At 35.7% G+C, this 18,017-nt stretch overlaps 2 protein-coding genes across 5 annotated transcripts; one reads left to right on the top strand and one right to left on the bottom strand.

Moving 5' to 3' along the window:
- Window positions 1–4,887: 4,887 nt before the first annotated feature.
- On the top strand, window positions 4,888–11,296 carry LOC105362087 (probable E3 ubiquitin-protein ligase makorin-1). Of its 4 annotated transcripts, none has more exons than XM_011499425.1 (7): window positions 4,888–5,014; window positions 6,618–6,875; window positions 8,508–8,802; window positions 8,909–9,199; window positions 9,305–9,627; window positions 9,702–9,858; window positions 10,467–11,296. In XM_011499425.1, the coding sequence occupies exons 1-7, from the start codon at window positions 4,977–4,979 to the stop codon at window positions 10,602–10,604; spliced, it is 1,500 nt and encodes a 499-aa protein (XP_011497727.1). In that variant the 5' UTR covers window positions 4,888–4,976; the 3' UTR covers window positions 10,605–11,296. The 4 variants fall into 4 exon arrangements, with proteins under 4 accessions (XP_011497727.1, XP_011497726.1, XP_011497728.1 ...); XM_011499424.1 differs by having other exon boundaries at window positions 8,496–8,802; XM_011499426.1 differs by lacking the exon at window positions 4,888–5,014 and adding an exon at window positions 5,269–5,283 and having other exon boundaries at window positions 8,496–8,802.
- A 1,046-nt stretch (window positions 11,297–12,342) lies between these two features.
- sstn (stepping stone) lies at window positions 12,343–17,291 on the bottom strand. The gene is made up of 6 exons (XM_011499423.1): window positions 16,970–17,291; window positions 16,596–16,896; window positions 15,761–16,348; window positions 14,854–15,164; window positions 13,558–14,083; window positions 12,343–12,708 (listed from the first exon to the last, which is right to left on the bottom strand). Exons 1-6 carry the CDS (start codon window positions 17,258–17,260, stop codon window positions 12,416–12,418), a joined length of 2,310 nt encoding a protein of 769 aa, XP_011497725.1. The 5' UTR covers window positions 17,261–17,291; the 3' UTR covers window positions 12,343–12,415.
- Between the last annotated feature and the right edge of the window lie 726 nt (window positions 17,292–18,017).

Raw genomic sequence — 18,017 nt, 5'->3', positions numbered from 1 at the left:
AAAGATATAGTACTCAACTACCTGTAAAGAAATGCATTAATAAGCAATAGTAAACAACTTGGCCGCGAATACAATTTAATTGCAATACCAAATAAGTAGAAAATTATGGGCTAACATTAAATGATTCTAGAGGTATCGATTAATTTACTTGGTTAATGAATAAATAGTAATCTGTACCTTACGATCAAAAACTAAAATAAAAAAGCACAGGAAGAAAGTTTGCGCAACAATTCATCAAAAACACTTGTTTTCCAATTCATTCAAATCCAATGCACAAAGTACCATACAAATAACAATAATGGACATTGATGTTAATTAAAGTATTAAATGCATAGGCTTAAACGCGCGTGTCTCATTAATAAAATCAAATGTCATCGAAATATTTGTAATAAATTAAGCCCACTGACAGTAGCACATCATTGCTCCATACATAAAAAAGGTAAAATGTTATACAACACTGGCGGAATCCTAGTTCAATAGTTAACCGAGGTGCGCTTATCCTACTAATAAGCCAGGCAAATTAATTCAACAACAATGATAATAATAAAAGTATTAACAATCACCTTGAAAAGAACGTGAAATTTATTTTTACTTTTCACAAGACTTGATAAGCTCATGTTTATAAAAGAAAGCCTGAAGATTCGAGAGCTTCTTGCAAAGATTCCCAAAATAGTCCTTCAAACTCTAAGCGAAACTCCCCTTAAAATCACACGAAGCGCAATGGAAAATCTAAAAATACGTCTGTTAAGATATAACAGCATACGCACACGCGCGCGCAATTGGAGCTCGTAATCAATGCTAAGATCCTTATTCCACTGCTAAGAGGAAAAAAAACAAACGAGATGGCAGTGGCGTTGATAGGTTGGTCAGCCCGCGCGTACCGAACTCGCGAAGCTCGTACAACTTGTGGCGGAGGAGGGGGCTTAACGTCTCCAAAAGATTCTCTATACCACTGCTACGCTACGTCATGGCGCATTATCAATCCTACCGTCCCTCTTCCTTACACCCTTCCGTCCGCGCCGCACTACTCCAGCACTGCTCGCTCCCTCAACCCCCTTCACCGATACTCAACGGCCGCACTTATTTCGCACACCCTCCTATCTTCTCGCTCTCTCCCGCCCACTCCTCAATCAAACAGCACAATACACAGCAGCAAAGCACAGCAGCAGCAGCAGCAGCAACAGCAGTAGTAGTTGTTGTTGACGTCGGCGCCACAGTTGCAATTATTGCGTTGCACACAGCTACTTGGCTACACGTGTCCAATGCGTAGAGATGTGCGTGTGGGGCGCGCTCGCGCGCTAAATTTTCGTTCTCGGCTACTTGAACCACCACTGCGCAATCACGCGCCGAACAAATTTATGTCGCCTACGTATAGAAGGTCCGACGCGCGCTGGAGACTGCGCGGGCCCGATGGGGTTGGGTGGGGATGTGGCGGGGGAGCGTAAGAAAGAAACAACTCGCTCGATCCGAGTACTGAGAAGAGAATCGCGTTCGATCGTCGACTGCTGTTTGGCGCGAACTTCAACGCCGAGGAACCAACGTCCGCGCGTCCACCCACCAGCGCAAGTAACACAACCGTCGCTAACCGGCGTCACCACCTTCACCGCTATCGGAGTCGCCGCCTCTACCGCCTCCGATGTCGTTGTCGTCGTGGTCGTTGTCGTCCACGAGTTGGAACTAGAGCCGCGAAACACGCGTTCGAAAAGCAAATGGAGAAATTTTCAAAATGAAAAAGTGGCGGTTAACGGACTTTCGCGCGTGGGTGGGACGGGTGGGGAGAGGGGGGGATGGTTGGACAGTGGTGACACTCGTGGCTACGTAGAGGCGCCGCGCTTGTCGCGGTAAGAGCCCAGGAGCCGGAGGTGGCGCCGCCGGCCGCTGGCCCGCCTCGAATTTTCACCTTTTTTGGGCCGACGCGTACGTGAGGTCGGAGCGCACGGACGACTCGAGGCCAATGGGGTCCGAGAGGCTCGATCGCTCAAATCTCTTCGGCCAATCACCGCAGCCGTCCTCGTCCTCCGCTCCCGAATTTTTTAAACTTGTATTGTACCTTCTTGCCGTATTACCGTTAAAACAGTTGGGTTTTGCCGATTTGCCTTTTGATTTGAAAATCACATTGACTGCATTTGCTATCGTACACTCTTGCCCCACCCCCTGATTCCACCCACTCTCATTCGCACTCGCACTTCCAGTCCCACTCTTTAAAGGTCGCTTCGAATTAACTTGACTACTCTCGATTTATCCTCTCCGTGCACTTGTATTTCCAATTTCATTTTATTTTTTCCTGCCTGCCTAATATCCCAGCCTCGTCGCTGTTATTTATTATCTTTCTTTCTGTCGTCGCTCGGATTGCAGTTTTTCATTTTTTCCTCAAAATATTGTCAAAATTAAGTGTCACGGTTTCGAGACATTCCATGCAAATTAGATTTTGACATTTATTATTATATTTTTTCCGTTCACTTACTACTGACATATCTTTTATAAATTGTCCATTATAAGCTGCTCATATAAAAAACTTTGTGATTTGTATTTTAAAGGAAAATAACGACAGTGCATTTAGATTTATATCGATTATTCGTATCGCACATAATGAAAGTAAAGCAGAATTAAAGGCTGATTTGGCTTAGCAGCGTTGCATATAACAAATCCTCTTGTACCTTAGCACTTGGATTATCTAATCTTTCACTATCAATATTGATAATACTTTAATAAATTGTGCAACTAAATATAACTAATGGACGTATTTTTAACGTAAAACCAGAGAGAGAGAGAGAGAGAGAGAGAGAGAGAGACATGTGCATCGTCGTTTTTAATATTCCAATTGTAATTAAATTTTAAAATATTTATGCATCTCGGTTAAACATTACGTACTTACGATATAGTATATACATACTAAATGTATATACACTTTTGCGCAAAATTTAATTAGTAAATCAACCTTGACGATAAATCGCAAATTACCCTCTAATTATTTATTCAGCACTGGATTTAATATTGCATTAAAATTGAATGATGTAAGCGGGCTTGCTTTAATCGTTAAAGTAAAAGAGAAAGAAAGAAGTTCGTTTAAATTATTTGGCCCCAACGAACGATACTGGTAACACATTTGCAGAATAACGTCATAAAAATTACTTATACATTGCAAACAACGATCAACGACAATTACAAGATCATAAACCGAAGGATGAAATAAATCATTTAAATATCAAAACTGTTGGTACACGCGCGCGCTTTTATATTTATTATTAATAATGTCGAGTCAATAGATCAATTTTAATTAGCCACTGTGTAGCTTAACACAGTAATGCTCTTATAGTGCCTATAGAATAATAATCACTGTTGTAAATTTAGATCAAAATTTTTATTCAAGAAAATGGGTGGGGAATGGTGTTGTCGTTGCACCTGTGAATGAAAAGAGCCTACACACCTACGTCAATTCGCATTGTTTACGATCGAATGTACCCATGCGTGCACCCATTTTAAATGCCTCTTTGCCGCGGCCTTGTTTATGCATAACGCATATGCATGCGAGAGCGCGCGCGCCTGCCTGCCTACGTACACGCGCTGCATGGACGACAAGGACGAGCGATAGAGAGAGAGAGAGAGTGAGAGAGTAAGAAGGAAGGAAACATCGAGGCCGGCGCACAAGCGGGCGACGTAATCATTCGTGCCGAGCGAACGAATCATTCGTAATTCTTCGTTGTAAATAACACTTGACGCCGCCAGCGTATCTCCCATTGGCTGAATTTTCGCACATTTCCCTCGCTAAATCTCGCATTTAAATCATCTACGCGTTGGGAGAAAAGTGCGTGGCTGGTGTGCGTGCGTGCGCGCGCACGTGCGACGAGCGAGCGATAGCAGAATGACAAGACGGGCATTTAAGTAGGTGGCCGTAGAAAAATTGTCACATCCATCTGCACGTCGTCTCGCCGATGTTGGAGAGGGGAGTTTGCGCTTGCGCGCTATTGTAAAAGATCTTATATCGGGTATTATATCGCATATCGTAGACGGGAAGACGAAGCAGGTTGCAGCAGCATTAAGAATTACACTCGATCGGTTCTTCCTATAAAAGCGCCTAAGTCGTGTGAGTATCGATGAGTGGCCACGGTCGTCTCGGGGCATAATTATAAGCTACTCCGAGGAGGCCAACTTAAAGCACAGCGATCACTGTCGTCTCCAGCATCGTCGTCGCAATCGTCGCTAACGTGTCATTCATTCATTCTCACAGCGGCTCCCATGCGCGTCGCCGCCTTACGCATCGCGAAACGCGAGTGAAGAAATAGCGCATGTGAAGTCTGGAGGAGCGGAGTGGGGTGGGCAGGAGTTTTCTTTTACAGCGGGGGGTGGGGGGTGGGGGTGAGTGTCTACTAGAAAGAGGAGAGTCGGCGGGACTGGGATGATCGCGACGAGAGTCCGGATTTAATTGATCGGTGAATGGGCCGATCGGGATAAACAAATAATCCGTGAAGCGTGCGCGCGTGGTGCGGTGGACGTTTTTAAGGTGACAATTTAAAGAGCGGGTCGAGTGGGGAGGACGAGAGGCGGCGCGGTAGTGAGTGCCGTGCAGAAGAAGTGTGACAGAGCGAGGTGCTGTCGGTTCGGCGGGAGGGAGAGCGCGCGAAAGGGGATTGGAAAAGGAACGAGGAGGACGACGGTCGCACTGCTCGCGCGTTCCGTTGTGCGCGCCTTACAGCTCAGGTGAGGCAGTGAGGCAAAGAGAAATCGAGATTGAGAGTGAAAGAGTGAAGGAAGAAACGGGGCTGCGATAATTCGAGGATTCAAGAATATCGTTGGTGGTCAGTGGTGCTGTGGTGCGGTCAAGCTGACGGTCGTCGTCGCCGCCGACGACATCGACGACGACGACGACGACGACGACGACAACACAACCATAACAACAACGACGATCAGCGGAGGTCGAATAGTTAAGCCAGAGACCTTCTTCGCTACGCTGCAGATTCGGCGGTGGAGTCGAGAAAATGGCCGACAATTCGACCTGCTATAACGTCGTTTGCCGGTAAGATGAGAGTGGGTTTTGCGACGTCGAGGCGGCAACTGGGGATCGGGAGTCGGTCAATGGCGGTCGACGCGCTCCGTTACCCTCTTGCCCCTTTGCGCCTCCTCTGGTTCTGGCCTTTTCTATTTACCACCGTTGCGTGAAGCGAGGATAGGTCAATAGGAAACATTGATTTGTAAATCAGGGGGTAAAGTGTGCCTCTACCTTGCATTCTGTCGATGAGTCGTAACTTTTGTTCGCGGATAGCTTTGTTTTGTTTTGTTGAGACGGTGAGTGGTAGGGGCTTGTCGTTCCTTATCAGTTTCCGAGCGTTAGCTTGCAGTGTATTGAATTGGGATGTATGAATTGGAACTTTAGAATGATATGAACTTGGTTGAAGACTAGTAGTAATTGCGAATTTTCGGAGTTTACTAATGATATTTTATCGTATAGTAGTTGATCGAGCTTGAACCTTGCGTAACTATGGAATAGTTTCTGATAATTTTTTTTTGTCGCGATAAGGGACGTTTTCGATAAACCGATCTATTACGGGTATTTGAGCTCCTTTGACATTTGCAAATACGATGTAAGTGAATTCCTTATTTATTAAAAATCCTAGCGACTTATTGAACTTATTGGTTACTTTAGTGAGTTTGAAATTGCATCGAGTGCCATGAACAGTAAATAAATAACTTTCGAGTATGCGTTAAGGATGGACAACAAACGGAAACTGTCCCACTTTCTTTTCTATAATTTATAAATGATTTATTGTTTGTTCCATGATGATGGAATGGATGTTGTCAAAATCTTGGATCTAGAAAAATAAACAATATATAAAATTACTTGAGCATCCGAATCATTGAATTACATTGGGAAAAGAATTATACTAAATAAAATGTGAACTTTATATATAGTGATTAGTGAAATATTAAAAATTCCATTTTTTTAATAAAGGTTAATTAAACTGAAACAAACGATGAATTTTTTTTTAATATTCCTACTGGATGAATAAATTTAATGAGAATGTTATTCTGTTCTGTGCAATATGCATGGTACAGTAACTTTATTGAAATAGCTATCTTATTGCTTATAAAAATCCAATTATTCCATAAAAATTCTATTGTATTTTCATCGAATGCTGTTCTAATGACATAATCAAGGCTAATGCCAAGTTTACAAAGCATGATCGAGTATATTTTCATACGATAAACGATCGTTTAAAATTGTGAAAAATAGCAAAATTTATAAATAAAAGAATTTCAAAATTGTTTTCTAACTGCTTCAAAATAAGAATTCTTTAATTTAATATATTATATCGATATCAATATACAATGAAATTACAGTAGTAAAGTATAAAAAAAATTACTGAAAATTTTGTAGATTAATGATAACGTTTGTTTGTTTTTATGATAAATTATAATAAAAATAAACCAACGAGTATGAGACATATTGTAAAGATTGCTTTATAAAAATGACAAAAATATTCAGTTTATAAAAAGTTGAAAAAGTAATCTTTGTACGTTTGTTTTTGTCTTTGTTGTACAATTTCATCTTTGCAATAATGTTTTTATATACTTTTGTAAAAACTCAATTGTTCAATCAGCAACTTGTCCTTATATTCTAGATACTTCAAAAAAGGAATTTGTCGAGAGGGGAGCAAGTGCAGATATAAACATATGGAAGTAGTTAGGAATGAAACTGCTCCTAGCGAGTCTGGAAGTTCACAGGACTCGTCCGCATCATACGTGAACATTGAGTGTTATTATTTTAAGCGTGGGAATTGTAGGTTCGGTAACAACTGTGGGTTTGCACATAACCCAGACAACTATTTAGAAGAATCAGATTCTGATGCTTCTACCAATGGTTCTTTATCAAATAAAAAGTAAGTTGTTATGTGTACTGTTTTTTATCTTCTTACTCGCTACTTTACTTTGTAAATTCCAATAATGCTAATGCCAATAGTCGTATTAATATAATTGTGCTGTATCTATGCACATATGCATACAATACAAATGCTTGCATGCACTTTCCAATTAATTAAATAACTAATACATATCTCTTTTCTGTTTATCGAATCATGACAATTATGTTTATAATAATTTTTTTTTTTGATTGTTTACTTTGCATGCTCTTGATATGATTTCAATAGAAATATCATTAATACTATTGCCTTGAGTGAATATCTGAAATATCGTGTCTATATTCAGTAAGTATTAAAATTATGTGAAAAAACTTATATCCATTACATAAAAATTGTAGTGTCGAAACCAGTTTGGATGTAGCGAAGGAATGGGTAAATACTCCAAAGGTAATTAGGAAAGAAACAGCTTCTAGCAAGTCTGGAAGTTCGCAGGACTCATCCGCAGCATACATGAACATTGAATGTCATTATTTTAAGCATGGAAATTGTAGGTTCGGTAACAACTGTGGGTTTGCACATAACATAATTAACTATTTAGAAGAATCGGATTCTGATGCTTCTACCAATGGTTCTTTATCAAATAAAAAGTAAGTTATGTGTATTGTTTTTTATCTTCTTACTCGCTACTTTACTTTGTAAATTCCAATAATGCTAATGCCAATAGTCGTATTGATATAATTGTGCTGTATCTATACACGTATGCATACAATACAAATTCATGCATGCACTTTCCAATGAATTAAATAACTAATACATATCTCTTTTCCATTTATCATATCACGACAATTATGTTCATAGTTGTTTTTTTTTATTGTTTACTTTGCACTTTCTTGATATGATTTAATTAGAAATATTATTAATAGTATTGTCTTAAGTGAATTTCTGAAATATCGTGTCTATATTCAGTAAGTATTAAAATTATGTAAAAAAAACTTATATCCATTACATAAAAATTGTAGTGTAGAAACCAGTTTAGATCCAGCGAAGGAATGGGTAAATACTCCAAAGGTAATTAGGAAAGAAACACCTTCTAGTGAGTCTGGAAGTTCGCAGGACTCATCAGCATCATACGTGAACATTGAATGTCATTTTAAGCATGGGAATTGTAGGATCAGTAACAACTGTGAGTGTGCACATAACCCAGACAATTATTTAGAAGAATCAGATTCTGATGCTTCTACCAATGGTTCTTTATCAAATAAAAAGTAAGTTGTTATGTGCATTGGTTTTTGTCTTCTTACTCTCTATTTGACATTGTAAATTCCACCAATGCTAATGCCAATAGTCGTATTGATATAATTGTGCTGTATCTACACACGTAAGCATACAATACAAATGCTTACATGCGCTTTCCAATTAATTAAATAACTAATACATATCTCTTTTCTGTTTATCAAATCATAACAATTATGTTTATAATAGTTTTTTTTTATTGTTTACTTTGCATGTTCTTGATATGATTTCAATAGAAATGTCATTAATACTATTGCCTTGAGTGAATATCTGAAATATCGTGTCTATATTCAGTAAAGAATTAAAATTATGTAAAAAAAACTTAAATCCATTACATAAAAATTATAGTGTGGAAACTAGTTTGGTTGCAGCAGAAGAATGGGTAAAAGCTCCAGAGTTTGTGCCATCTTCGATAAATTTTAATGTAAATGTACCTTTCTCAATGGAAGATTTTGCATCTGCCACACATCCTAAGTCTTATGCTCAAGCTGTTAACCCATCTTCAGGACAGTCTACGTTCTCTGCCAATGATCCACTATGCCTTAGCTTTTGCACAACCGTCAACTGCCCAAATCTTCATGGAGATATTTGTGACATGTGTGGCCTACGTAATCTTCATCCTTATAATGAAGATTTAAGAAAGATGCACATAAGTGTAAGGATAAGTTTTAAATAAAGTTGTTAATTTATATTTAAATGTTTGTAATTTATATTAATATATTTTTTCAAATGCCTTTGAATAATATAAACATTGTCGACAGACATGTAGTATGGAGAACCATGAATTTAATATGACGTTTAAATTTGATACTCAACCTAGTCGAGAACTCACTTTCTCACTGGAAAATTATGCATCTGCCAAAACTCCTATGTCTTATACTCGAGCAGTTAATTCATCTTCAGGACAGTCTACGTTCACTGCCGATGATCCACTATGCCCTAGTTTTTGCACAACCGTCAACTGCCCTAATCTTCATGGTGATATTTGTGACATGTGTGGCAAACGTAATCTTCACCCTTACAATGAAGATTTAAGAAAGCTACACATAAGTGTAAGTATAAGTATAAATAAAGTTGTTAGTTTATATATAAAAGTTTATAATTTATATTAATATATTTGATTAAATGCCTTTGAATAATATAAACATTGTGAACAGGCGTGTATGGAAGAACACAAAATTGATATGGAGCTTTCATTTGCTATCCAACGTAGTAGAGAAAAGTCTTGTGGTGTTTGTTTTGAAACAATTATGGAAAAATCCAAAGGTGAACAAAGGTTCGGAATTTTACCAAATTGTAATCACTGTTTCTGTTTGACTTGCATTCGCAAATGGCGCCAATCCAAACAGTTTGACAATAAAATTATCCGAGCATGTCCAGAGTGCCGGGTGCCATCCGATTTTGTTTGTCCTAGTATGTATTGGGTTGATACGAAAGATGAAAAAGACAAATTAATTATGGATTACAAGGATGCATTGAGGTAATTATTTATAAATACTTTTCTATTTTAATTTATTGAATAAGCAGCTACAAATTTTGATTTATATTTTACAGTACCAAAGATTGCAAATACTTTAACAAAGGCAGAGGAAACTGCCCATTTGGTAATAAATGCTTTTATCTTCACGCTTTACCAGATGGCACAAAGGCTGATGTTGGTCCTCCAATTCGACAACGTCGTAATGCTGATAATGACATTGATGTTTTTCACGTAAGTAAATGCAATTTGAGACATATGGTAATTTATTATTTATTTGTACTTTCAATTTTTATTCTTTTAACACCTTATTAAGGTAGTTTTTATAGCGAAAAATAGGGCTTATTCACAATGAAAAGGAAAATAAAGAATATAAATATTAATAAATTATTTTATAAAAGTACATTATAGAAGTATGAGATAGTGTATATGAGAAGCAATCAAATTATTTTGTAGTATTTTTGCTACTTTTTACTTTTGCATTTTATTTACCACACATGTATTTTAAAATTTATAATACTATTTAACCATAATTACATCTTATAAGTGGTACAAATAATTTATTTCGTAGTTTAACAATATTGAGTAATTGTTGTTCGACTTTCCTTGGAATCAGAAATCTTGATATCTATAGTTTAATCTTAAATAGTAATAAAATGTTGAATATTTTTTTTTTGGCCCCTGTTAATTTATAAAAACAATTAAGTACTACAAGCTTGCATTTACATAATAATAGTTAATTAAAATTCTTTATTTATTTATTCTTTGATCCATTAAATCTTAATAAAGGCATTTAAAATTGTAGTGCTAAACGTTTTAATTTTGTATTTACATGTTTGTAGCAATTATTACTCTGGGATTTCATGGATGAGAGGGATAACTTTTGGATGTACGACTTTGATGATTTACGAGACTTTGTCAATATCGTATCAGACTCCGATGATTCTGATTTGTCTGAATATGATCTATACTTTGACTAGTCTCCTACCTTTTGTACACTATCAAGATGCATTGCCAGCAAATTCTGCGTAGCCTTTCTCTTATCTAAAAGACTGGATAGCGAAATGAGAGGACCTCCAGAGTGTATGAAAGGATAAAAGCTAAAAAATTTAGAAGATCAGCCGCTTGCTATTGCGTAAAACTTCTATATTCGAGTATAGACTTTTTTGGAGTATATTTTATTAACGCTCGTCTCATGATTATTCAAGGCTGAATCAGTTCTTTATTCGGTACAATTTAATAGTACGAAATACTTACATGAGACGCTTAATCAAGACTAAAAAAAAAAGAAAAAAAATTGTAAAAGAAAAGATAAACTATGTGATTGTGGAAGATTTAAAATCTAAACTCGGTGAACTTAAAATAATGTTAGCCTGCTACTTTATCTGTTTTTAAAATAATTATCGTTGACGTTGTTGATATAATATTATACTGTTATTAACCTCGGAGAGTCGTTATACTCTATTATTTTTTGAAAAATTCTAGCTTCGGCTAATTTAACTTTATTGTTAATTATCTCCAAGACAAACATATGCCTATTGACGTTATGTTTCTTAAATAATAAAAGTAGCAGGTTAACGCACAGTTCTGGTTTAAATAAAATAATGTTTCGGGAAAAAAGTGAAAGAGGTTCGCTCGTTCGTTCACGCGTTTTTTTTTTTTGGCGAGTCTTAGCTTTCTTCGCCCGCTGACTATTTTAGGCTAAATATCGTAAAAATAATAAAATATTAAATGAAAAAAAAATCGACGATAAGTCTCTACTCGCTGTTATAGTGAATGCGTCCATAAACGTGTTCTTCAGACATATGAATAAACTGCGAACCTAGCACATTTCCAGAATATACGTAATCTTTAGATTAACATTATCTGGGCTGTGCGATCGCACGGAGTGTCTACGTATCTTAGATATTAATTTGTACATTTAGCCAAGCTCGATGAACCAGGAAAACATTGATAACTGGCTTCAAATTCGTTTCTTACGATAATATATTTTTGTTATTGGAAGTAATAAAGTAGTTCGTATGCTTCACGGACCGAGACAAATTTTTATCATTATACTCTTCAGCACTTGAGGGAAACAAAAAAATGAATGTGGAATTCATTAATTTTAACTTCTAAACTAAGGCACCAAACACTACAATTGCCAGTAAAAATAGAAAGAAAAAAAACAAACAATAAATTTGGGCCCTATTGTTAAGAACAGTGGATCTTAACCGTAGCTGCTCTTCTTCTAGAACTTATTTTTAGAGATCAAATAAATACCGGAAAAAGTTTCAACAAATGCATACATTGCTTGATGAATCTTTGGCTCTTAACGGTGCCGCTACATTTTATATAAGCATAATACATATTATAATATCCTACTAAGGTACTTAAAATCATGAAATCATTGCAAAATGCTCTGTTAATTAATATGTCGATAAAAATCAAAGCCATATTTTCAATCAGTCAATTCTGTAATACACACTATCTATAAACGTGGCATTGATGTGTTAGGTAAAAACAAATATCATAAAATAAAAATGAGTCTTATTTAAAATGATTTGTAAATGTTTGTTTTATTTTAATAGAAAGTGACTGTCAATGCATTTATTAACATGTTTCTTTTTTCTTTCTAAAGAGAACAAAAATAAATAAATAAATAAATATTAGCTTAAAAACTGAGCTTACTTTTAATTAATAAAATTTCATTAATGAATCATAGGATGCAATGTCAGAGAAAGTTTATTTTAAAATAATTGATAAAATCACATTCTATTAAAATGTTTAATTTTTCAAATAGAAGTAGCTATTATCTTAAAGTGTATGGTGGACAAGCGTTTCGTTGCACCGGTTGATGAATTCTTTGCATTGGATTGTTTGCTTGATTTTGATCATTCTGAGTATTTAAGTTAGTTGATTTCTGCATTTGCTGCTCATTTATAGAGTTTGCTTCCACCCTTTTACGAAACTTTGTTGAATATTTATAAAAATCTGACATTTCAAAAGGCTTCGTTACTTCTCTATATGGTTGATATTTGCCAGGCTGCACGATCGTTGTTGAATTTAACGGAATAATGGATTCATTGCCATTCTCTTGAGATCCTAATGAAAATACAATTAATTGGCAATAATTAAAAACGTACAAAATGTTTTTTATAATTCATAGTAATTCAATTTAACTTTATAAAGAAACTTTTCATATTTTTTTAAAACATATTAAAAACAAAATAAAAAATATTTTAATTCGTTGATACTTAAATATTTAAATACTTTCTCTATTTACATTAACTTTACCTATAATAGTCTAAAAATTAATTAAAATTTATGTTTTTAAACGACTATATTATTATTGCATTTTACCGTAAGAAATCAAATATTGATATGATTTACTTTACAGAAGCTTACGTTCAATTTTAAATTAAAAATTATATTTCAAATACATGAATATAATGACGACCGTTGATTTATTTATTTACTTAGACTTTTATATAATGTTATCTACTATTTACAATCATTTCATAATATTATGGAAATAAGCTATCATGTATAATTGTTATCGATATACTTAACAACAACCCGCACGATACATGATATCGTTATAATTTATTTAGCATATCTTTATTTAATTTAAATTAAACATTATTAATTTCGAGACTGCGTTATCTCTCTAGACTATTATAAAATCTAATAAGCAAATAAAAAATTCGTTAAATTAAAATAATTGACCAGTTGATAATATACAAGCCCCTATTTTATATTTAAATCAAGTATTTGAATATTAAAGGAATTACCGTTTTGCAAATCATTTAACAGGCTTTTCAAACCGCAATTACAACACAAAAAATATATATATATAAGAAGAATTGCTGTTCAAAGTTGAAAAGTAAAAGAAACGGATCACATCAAATCGATTAAAAATTCTACCAAGAATAACAAAAGAAAAATACTAACCGAGAGAGGACTTTGACTCGGCTGGTATTTCCAGCACGCGGTTGTCGACGTATCTATTTTGCAGCAAAGCGGGTCTTTGCACTCGCTGTTGCTGTTCCTCAAGCTGCTGTGACTGCTGCAGTTGTTGCTGTTGCTGCTGTTGCTGCTGCTCTCTTGCTCTCCTGTTGGAAGGTATGGAATTGCTCCGCACTGGGGCGCGCTCCTTGGTCAGTGGTCCGACGAAGGAGTTGTGATGGGAGGCGCGCCTCAACGCCCGCTGCTGCTGCTGGGTAATGGCTGGTGGTACGGTCGCAGCCGCGTTCGAGTCGAGAGACGTCTCGTACCATTCCTTCTCTTTCAACTTGGCAGAGGACATACAGCCGCGACTGCTCCCGTCGACGGACTCGCGACCCTCGGCCGACGATGAACCATCGTGGGAGCCGCCGGAGGCCTGAGGCTGCCAACTCTCGACGCTCCCGAGCGACTGGGTACGCAGTAGAATTCGACTGCTCGGTGATTTCTTCGACTCCGACCCCTGTACCTGCGACTAATGCCAAGTCGTTCAAGGTTTTGGTCATTGCTGATTGAACCTCACTATCCCCACCCACCCATCCACCCATAGGCACATCTATTTTTTAATCTACCACCAAATCCCTTAGTGACTTTATATCTAGCGGCGCTAGAGAAAAAGATTCTTTTGGCTCAACGAGGCATTTGAATCGCTATTGAAGTTGACAACATTTATATAAACAACATCTAGACTAAGAGAAAGTTTGCTGTAAACTAGCCTTTCTTCATATTATACAATAATCATAAGAATAATTATAATTATAAGTATAATTATGTCTATGATGATTATTATGATGATAATAATAATAATAATATGCGATTGTTCCTAATGGTCTAAATGGTTTCTAAAATTGGGATTAATTTTAAATTCAATCATCTTTTTAATTTGAATTTAAATTTTTAATCAATATATTAAGGACGCAATATTCTAATTGAAGATCCGTTACAATCAAAAGTTCCAGTATTTTGTTGTATTTTTAAGGACAAAAATTATTTGTGCTAGTAAAATTAATTTTTCTAATAAAAAATACTTATTGAAATATTGAAATATTGAAAAATTGAAAAGTTGAAAAATTTAAGATTGAAGACATTAGTTTTAATTAATAAGTAAATAAACGATGCAAGTATTATGAAAAATTTATTTATACCATTAAACAAATTATGGGTTATGCTTCCCATTAAAAGTTAATATTTGTAAGAATATTGCCACGAATTCTCCTATTTATAATAACTACATATAATTCATACCTGAAGTGGATGTTGTCTCAAATGTGCTATCGCAGCATTTTTGCCACCCAAAGCGACAGTGTGATACCTTGATTGTGTCTCGGAATTAGGTGGATGGTGAATGGCATTTTGCTTTCGGCGGTCGAGACTACCAAATCTGTCGGTCGCTTGCTCATCCGTGCACCAGACAATTTCATCATCGAGGCGCATCCAATAACCGGGGGGGACGTACGTGTCAACCGCTGGTTTACTAACTTTATGATCCGATCCAATCGTGGCATTATCTACATTATCCCTTGATCGTAGAATCATTGGCGGTTGTTGCAATTTACCTGATTTTAATCAACCGTTCATTAAAAATTGATTTTTTTTTTTTTTTTTTTTTTTTTATAACGAATAATTTACCTTTTTTGTATTCAATATATGAATAACAATGAATTTTAATGAAATGAATTTCGTTACAAAGTAATAATAATGTTAAACGTTTTTTTCTTTAAGGATAAGATTATTAAAACAGTTTACTCTACTTTTATACATAGTTACTTAAAAGTTTATTTTTAGATTTCTTGGATGGAAATGAGAATGAAAACTTTACCAACATCATTTTTATCTTGCTAGGCTAGCAATTAATTAAAATAATATTTAAAAATAATTTTAATTGTAATCTTACTTTATTCAAAACGAATTAATTCATTCATTTATTTATGTATGATATATTATGTAAGCGGAATAGGTAACTTTATACGTTCTTTAATATATCGTTTTAATGTTTTTAATTAAACTAAGTTTGAAAGTAGTCGAACTAAATTAACATTTGTGCCTGATATATACATATCGCCGTGATCTTTACGTACACATTTATGTCAAATTATTAAAAAGAAAAAAAGAAAAAAACTAATATAATGTGAAATAAAAAACGCTACACTACCATGATTATAATGTGCTGGAAAATCGTGAATCTGATTATCATAACGTGCAGCATTGATATCGGTATCGTAAGATATTTGGGCTGATCTTCGATGCAATTCATTGTCAAGGTACTTTGGCTCCGGATACTGTTGACCACACATAATCTCATCATTTTCCTGCTTTTTGACCTTCAGCTGCCGATAGTGAATCTGTCTTTCCTCGTCGGAGTACGTGCTGGGTATTGGACGATAAGCCCGTTCTGGAAAGTGATGGGGACTATTGCTACCAGCGCTGTTGCCGCCTTGGGAGTAGGCGCGACTGCGAAAGAGATCCGGCGCGACATACATATTGTTATTGGCATTGAGATCGTGCTCCAAGAATTTGACGTTGGGCCTCCTGTGATCCACTGGACTAGGAGCATGATAGGTCATGCGATTTTGATTAGCGCTATTGTTGGAGCCTGGCTGGAGGTAGCTGTGACCACTGAGATCTTGAAAATCATAGCTGGAGTAGGAATTGTAGTTGTGCTCGGGTCCGAGTGGACTTAGACTTATGCCACCTTCTTGAAGAAATCCACAGGACTCCATCTTGGGACTTAGATCTTTTCCTAGTTTTAAATACATTATATTAGAGTATGGATTAGGATTATATTAGGACTGGTTGACTTTAACTTCACCTTATATCAAAGACATTTCATGTTTTACTTAAATCTTTAAGGCTGCTAGAATTTATGTAATGATTATTTATAGAAGCAGTAATTTAGCAGTATTCTTTATTATCTAGAGCTTTCTTTATTATTTAATGTTATTAGTATTGAAAAGATGATTTGTGAAAAAATGTACTAGAGTAATTACCCGAAGTGTCTAATGGAGGTCGAGGCTTTTTTGTTCTGTGCTTCGTAGTTGCCTGCAGATGTGGCTGCGAACTATGAAGTGGAATATGAACAGATTGAGTATGCCTTGCGCCACCTCCATGACTCTGTCTAATAAAATTGAGCTGAGCATTAAGCTCTTGTAGCCGCCGTTGACTTTGCTGATATATTGAACGATGTTTGCGCCTAACAGCTTTATTTTCCGAGGGATCGTTTAAGACAACGAGAGCAGCATCCGCTATATTAATTTGTACTTGTCGTTCCAATTCTAAAGTAGACTCCTCCTTTAAAGTGACAATCACTGATTAACAAAAGAGATTTGATAATTAGAAACATAAAGCGCATTATGAAACGTACAGCTCCGTTAGTTTTCAATTTATTAATGAGATTTTGAGAATAATTAAAGCTTGTTCCGACTCTCTTTCTAAAGTTTGGTGGATTTTCTCCAGGCTCCAAAGGTATTTCAGGGGGTAATACCCCAGTGAGTTCAGCTTCTTCGATGCAAAGATTTTTCAGTTCGTTGTTCTTTTGGGTAAGTTTGTCGTTCAATGCCTCTCGACGCTGACGTAGCCACTGTAGCCTGCTAGACAGAGACTCATCCGTTACTGGCCCCGACATGCCCTCTGTACCGGCCATCACTGTTTTCATTAACAAAAATTAGTTGTTTATTACAAAGTGCAAACCGAATTTATAAAAAAAAAAAAAAAACGTAACATGCCTCATACCATAGTAAATAATAGTTAAATTGTATATTGTTAATGTTCGAATAAGCAAAATATATGAGGAGATCGAGACTTACAAGCCAGTGCCTTGTCAATGAGAAGTAAATCATAATTTTGTAATTTTAGATTTAAGCATCAATTTCATGGTTTATAAGCGTAAAACAATTGGAGCAAGTAATAATTAGTACTCTTACCCATATTCTTGGTGTTGGGTATTGATTTCCCTGTTTATTCCCTTGATCGAATTTTAAATTATTTTATTCTATCTAATTAGGCATACATTTCCTACTACACTAAAATAAGACACAATGGCTTCTATGTATATACAATTTAAGTTACATATAATGTAAGACATTTTTATACATCAACCTTTATTAAAAAATGCGCACTTCGCAAATACATCAAAAGGCAAATTTCAAACATTTATAAAAATTTTTAAAAGTATTCCTACTTTATTATAAAAAATCTATTCTGCATTTTTCACAAAATGCATATAAATAAGCGTTGCTTGTAAATTCAATTATCTACTTGGCAAGTATAATTCAGGTTATGACACACGATTAATAATTAGAAGGCACTTTTTCAATCTAACAGTCAATAAACTTTCCACATAACGCAATTAAGCACCGGGACGACACTCATTTCTACGCGAACAATCGTCATTTTACATAAAAATAAAATAA

This window comes from Ceratosolen solmsi, unplaced genomic scaffold (assembly GCF_000503995.2).
Source record: "Ceratosolen solmsi marchali unplaced genomic scaffold, CerSol_1.0 scaffold35, whole genome shotgun sequence".
Lineage (NCBI taxonomy): Eukaryota > Metazoa > Arthropoda > Insecta > Hymenoptera > Agaonidae > Ceratosolen > Ceratosolen solmsi.
Note: the sequence above shows the minus strand (reverse complement) of the source record. Positions and strands in the feature narration are given on the sequence as shown.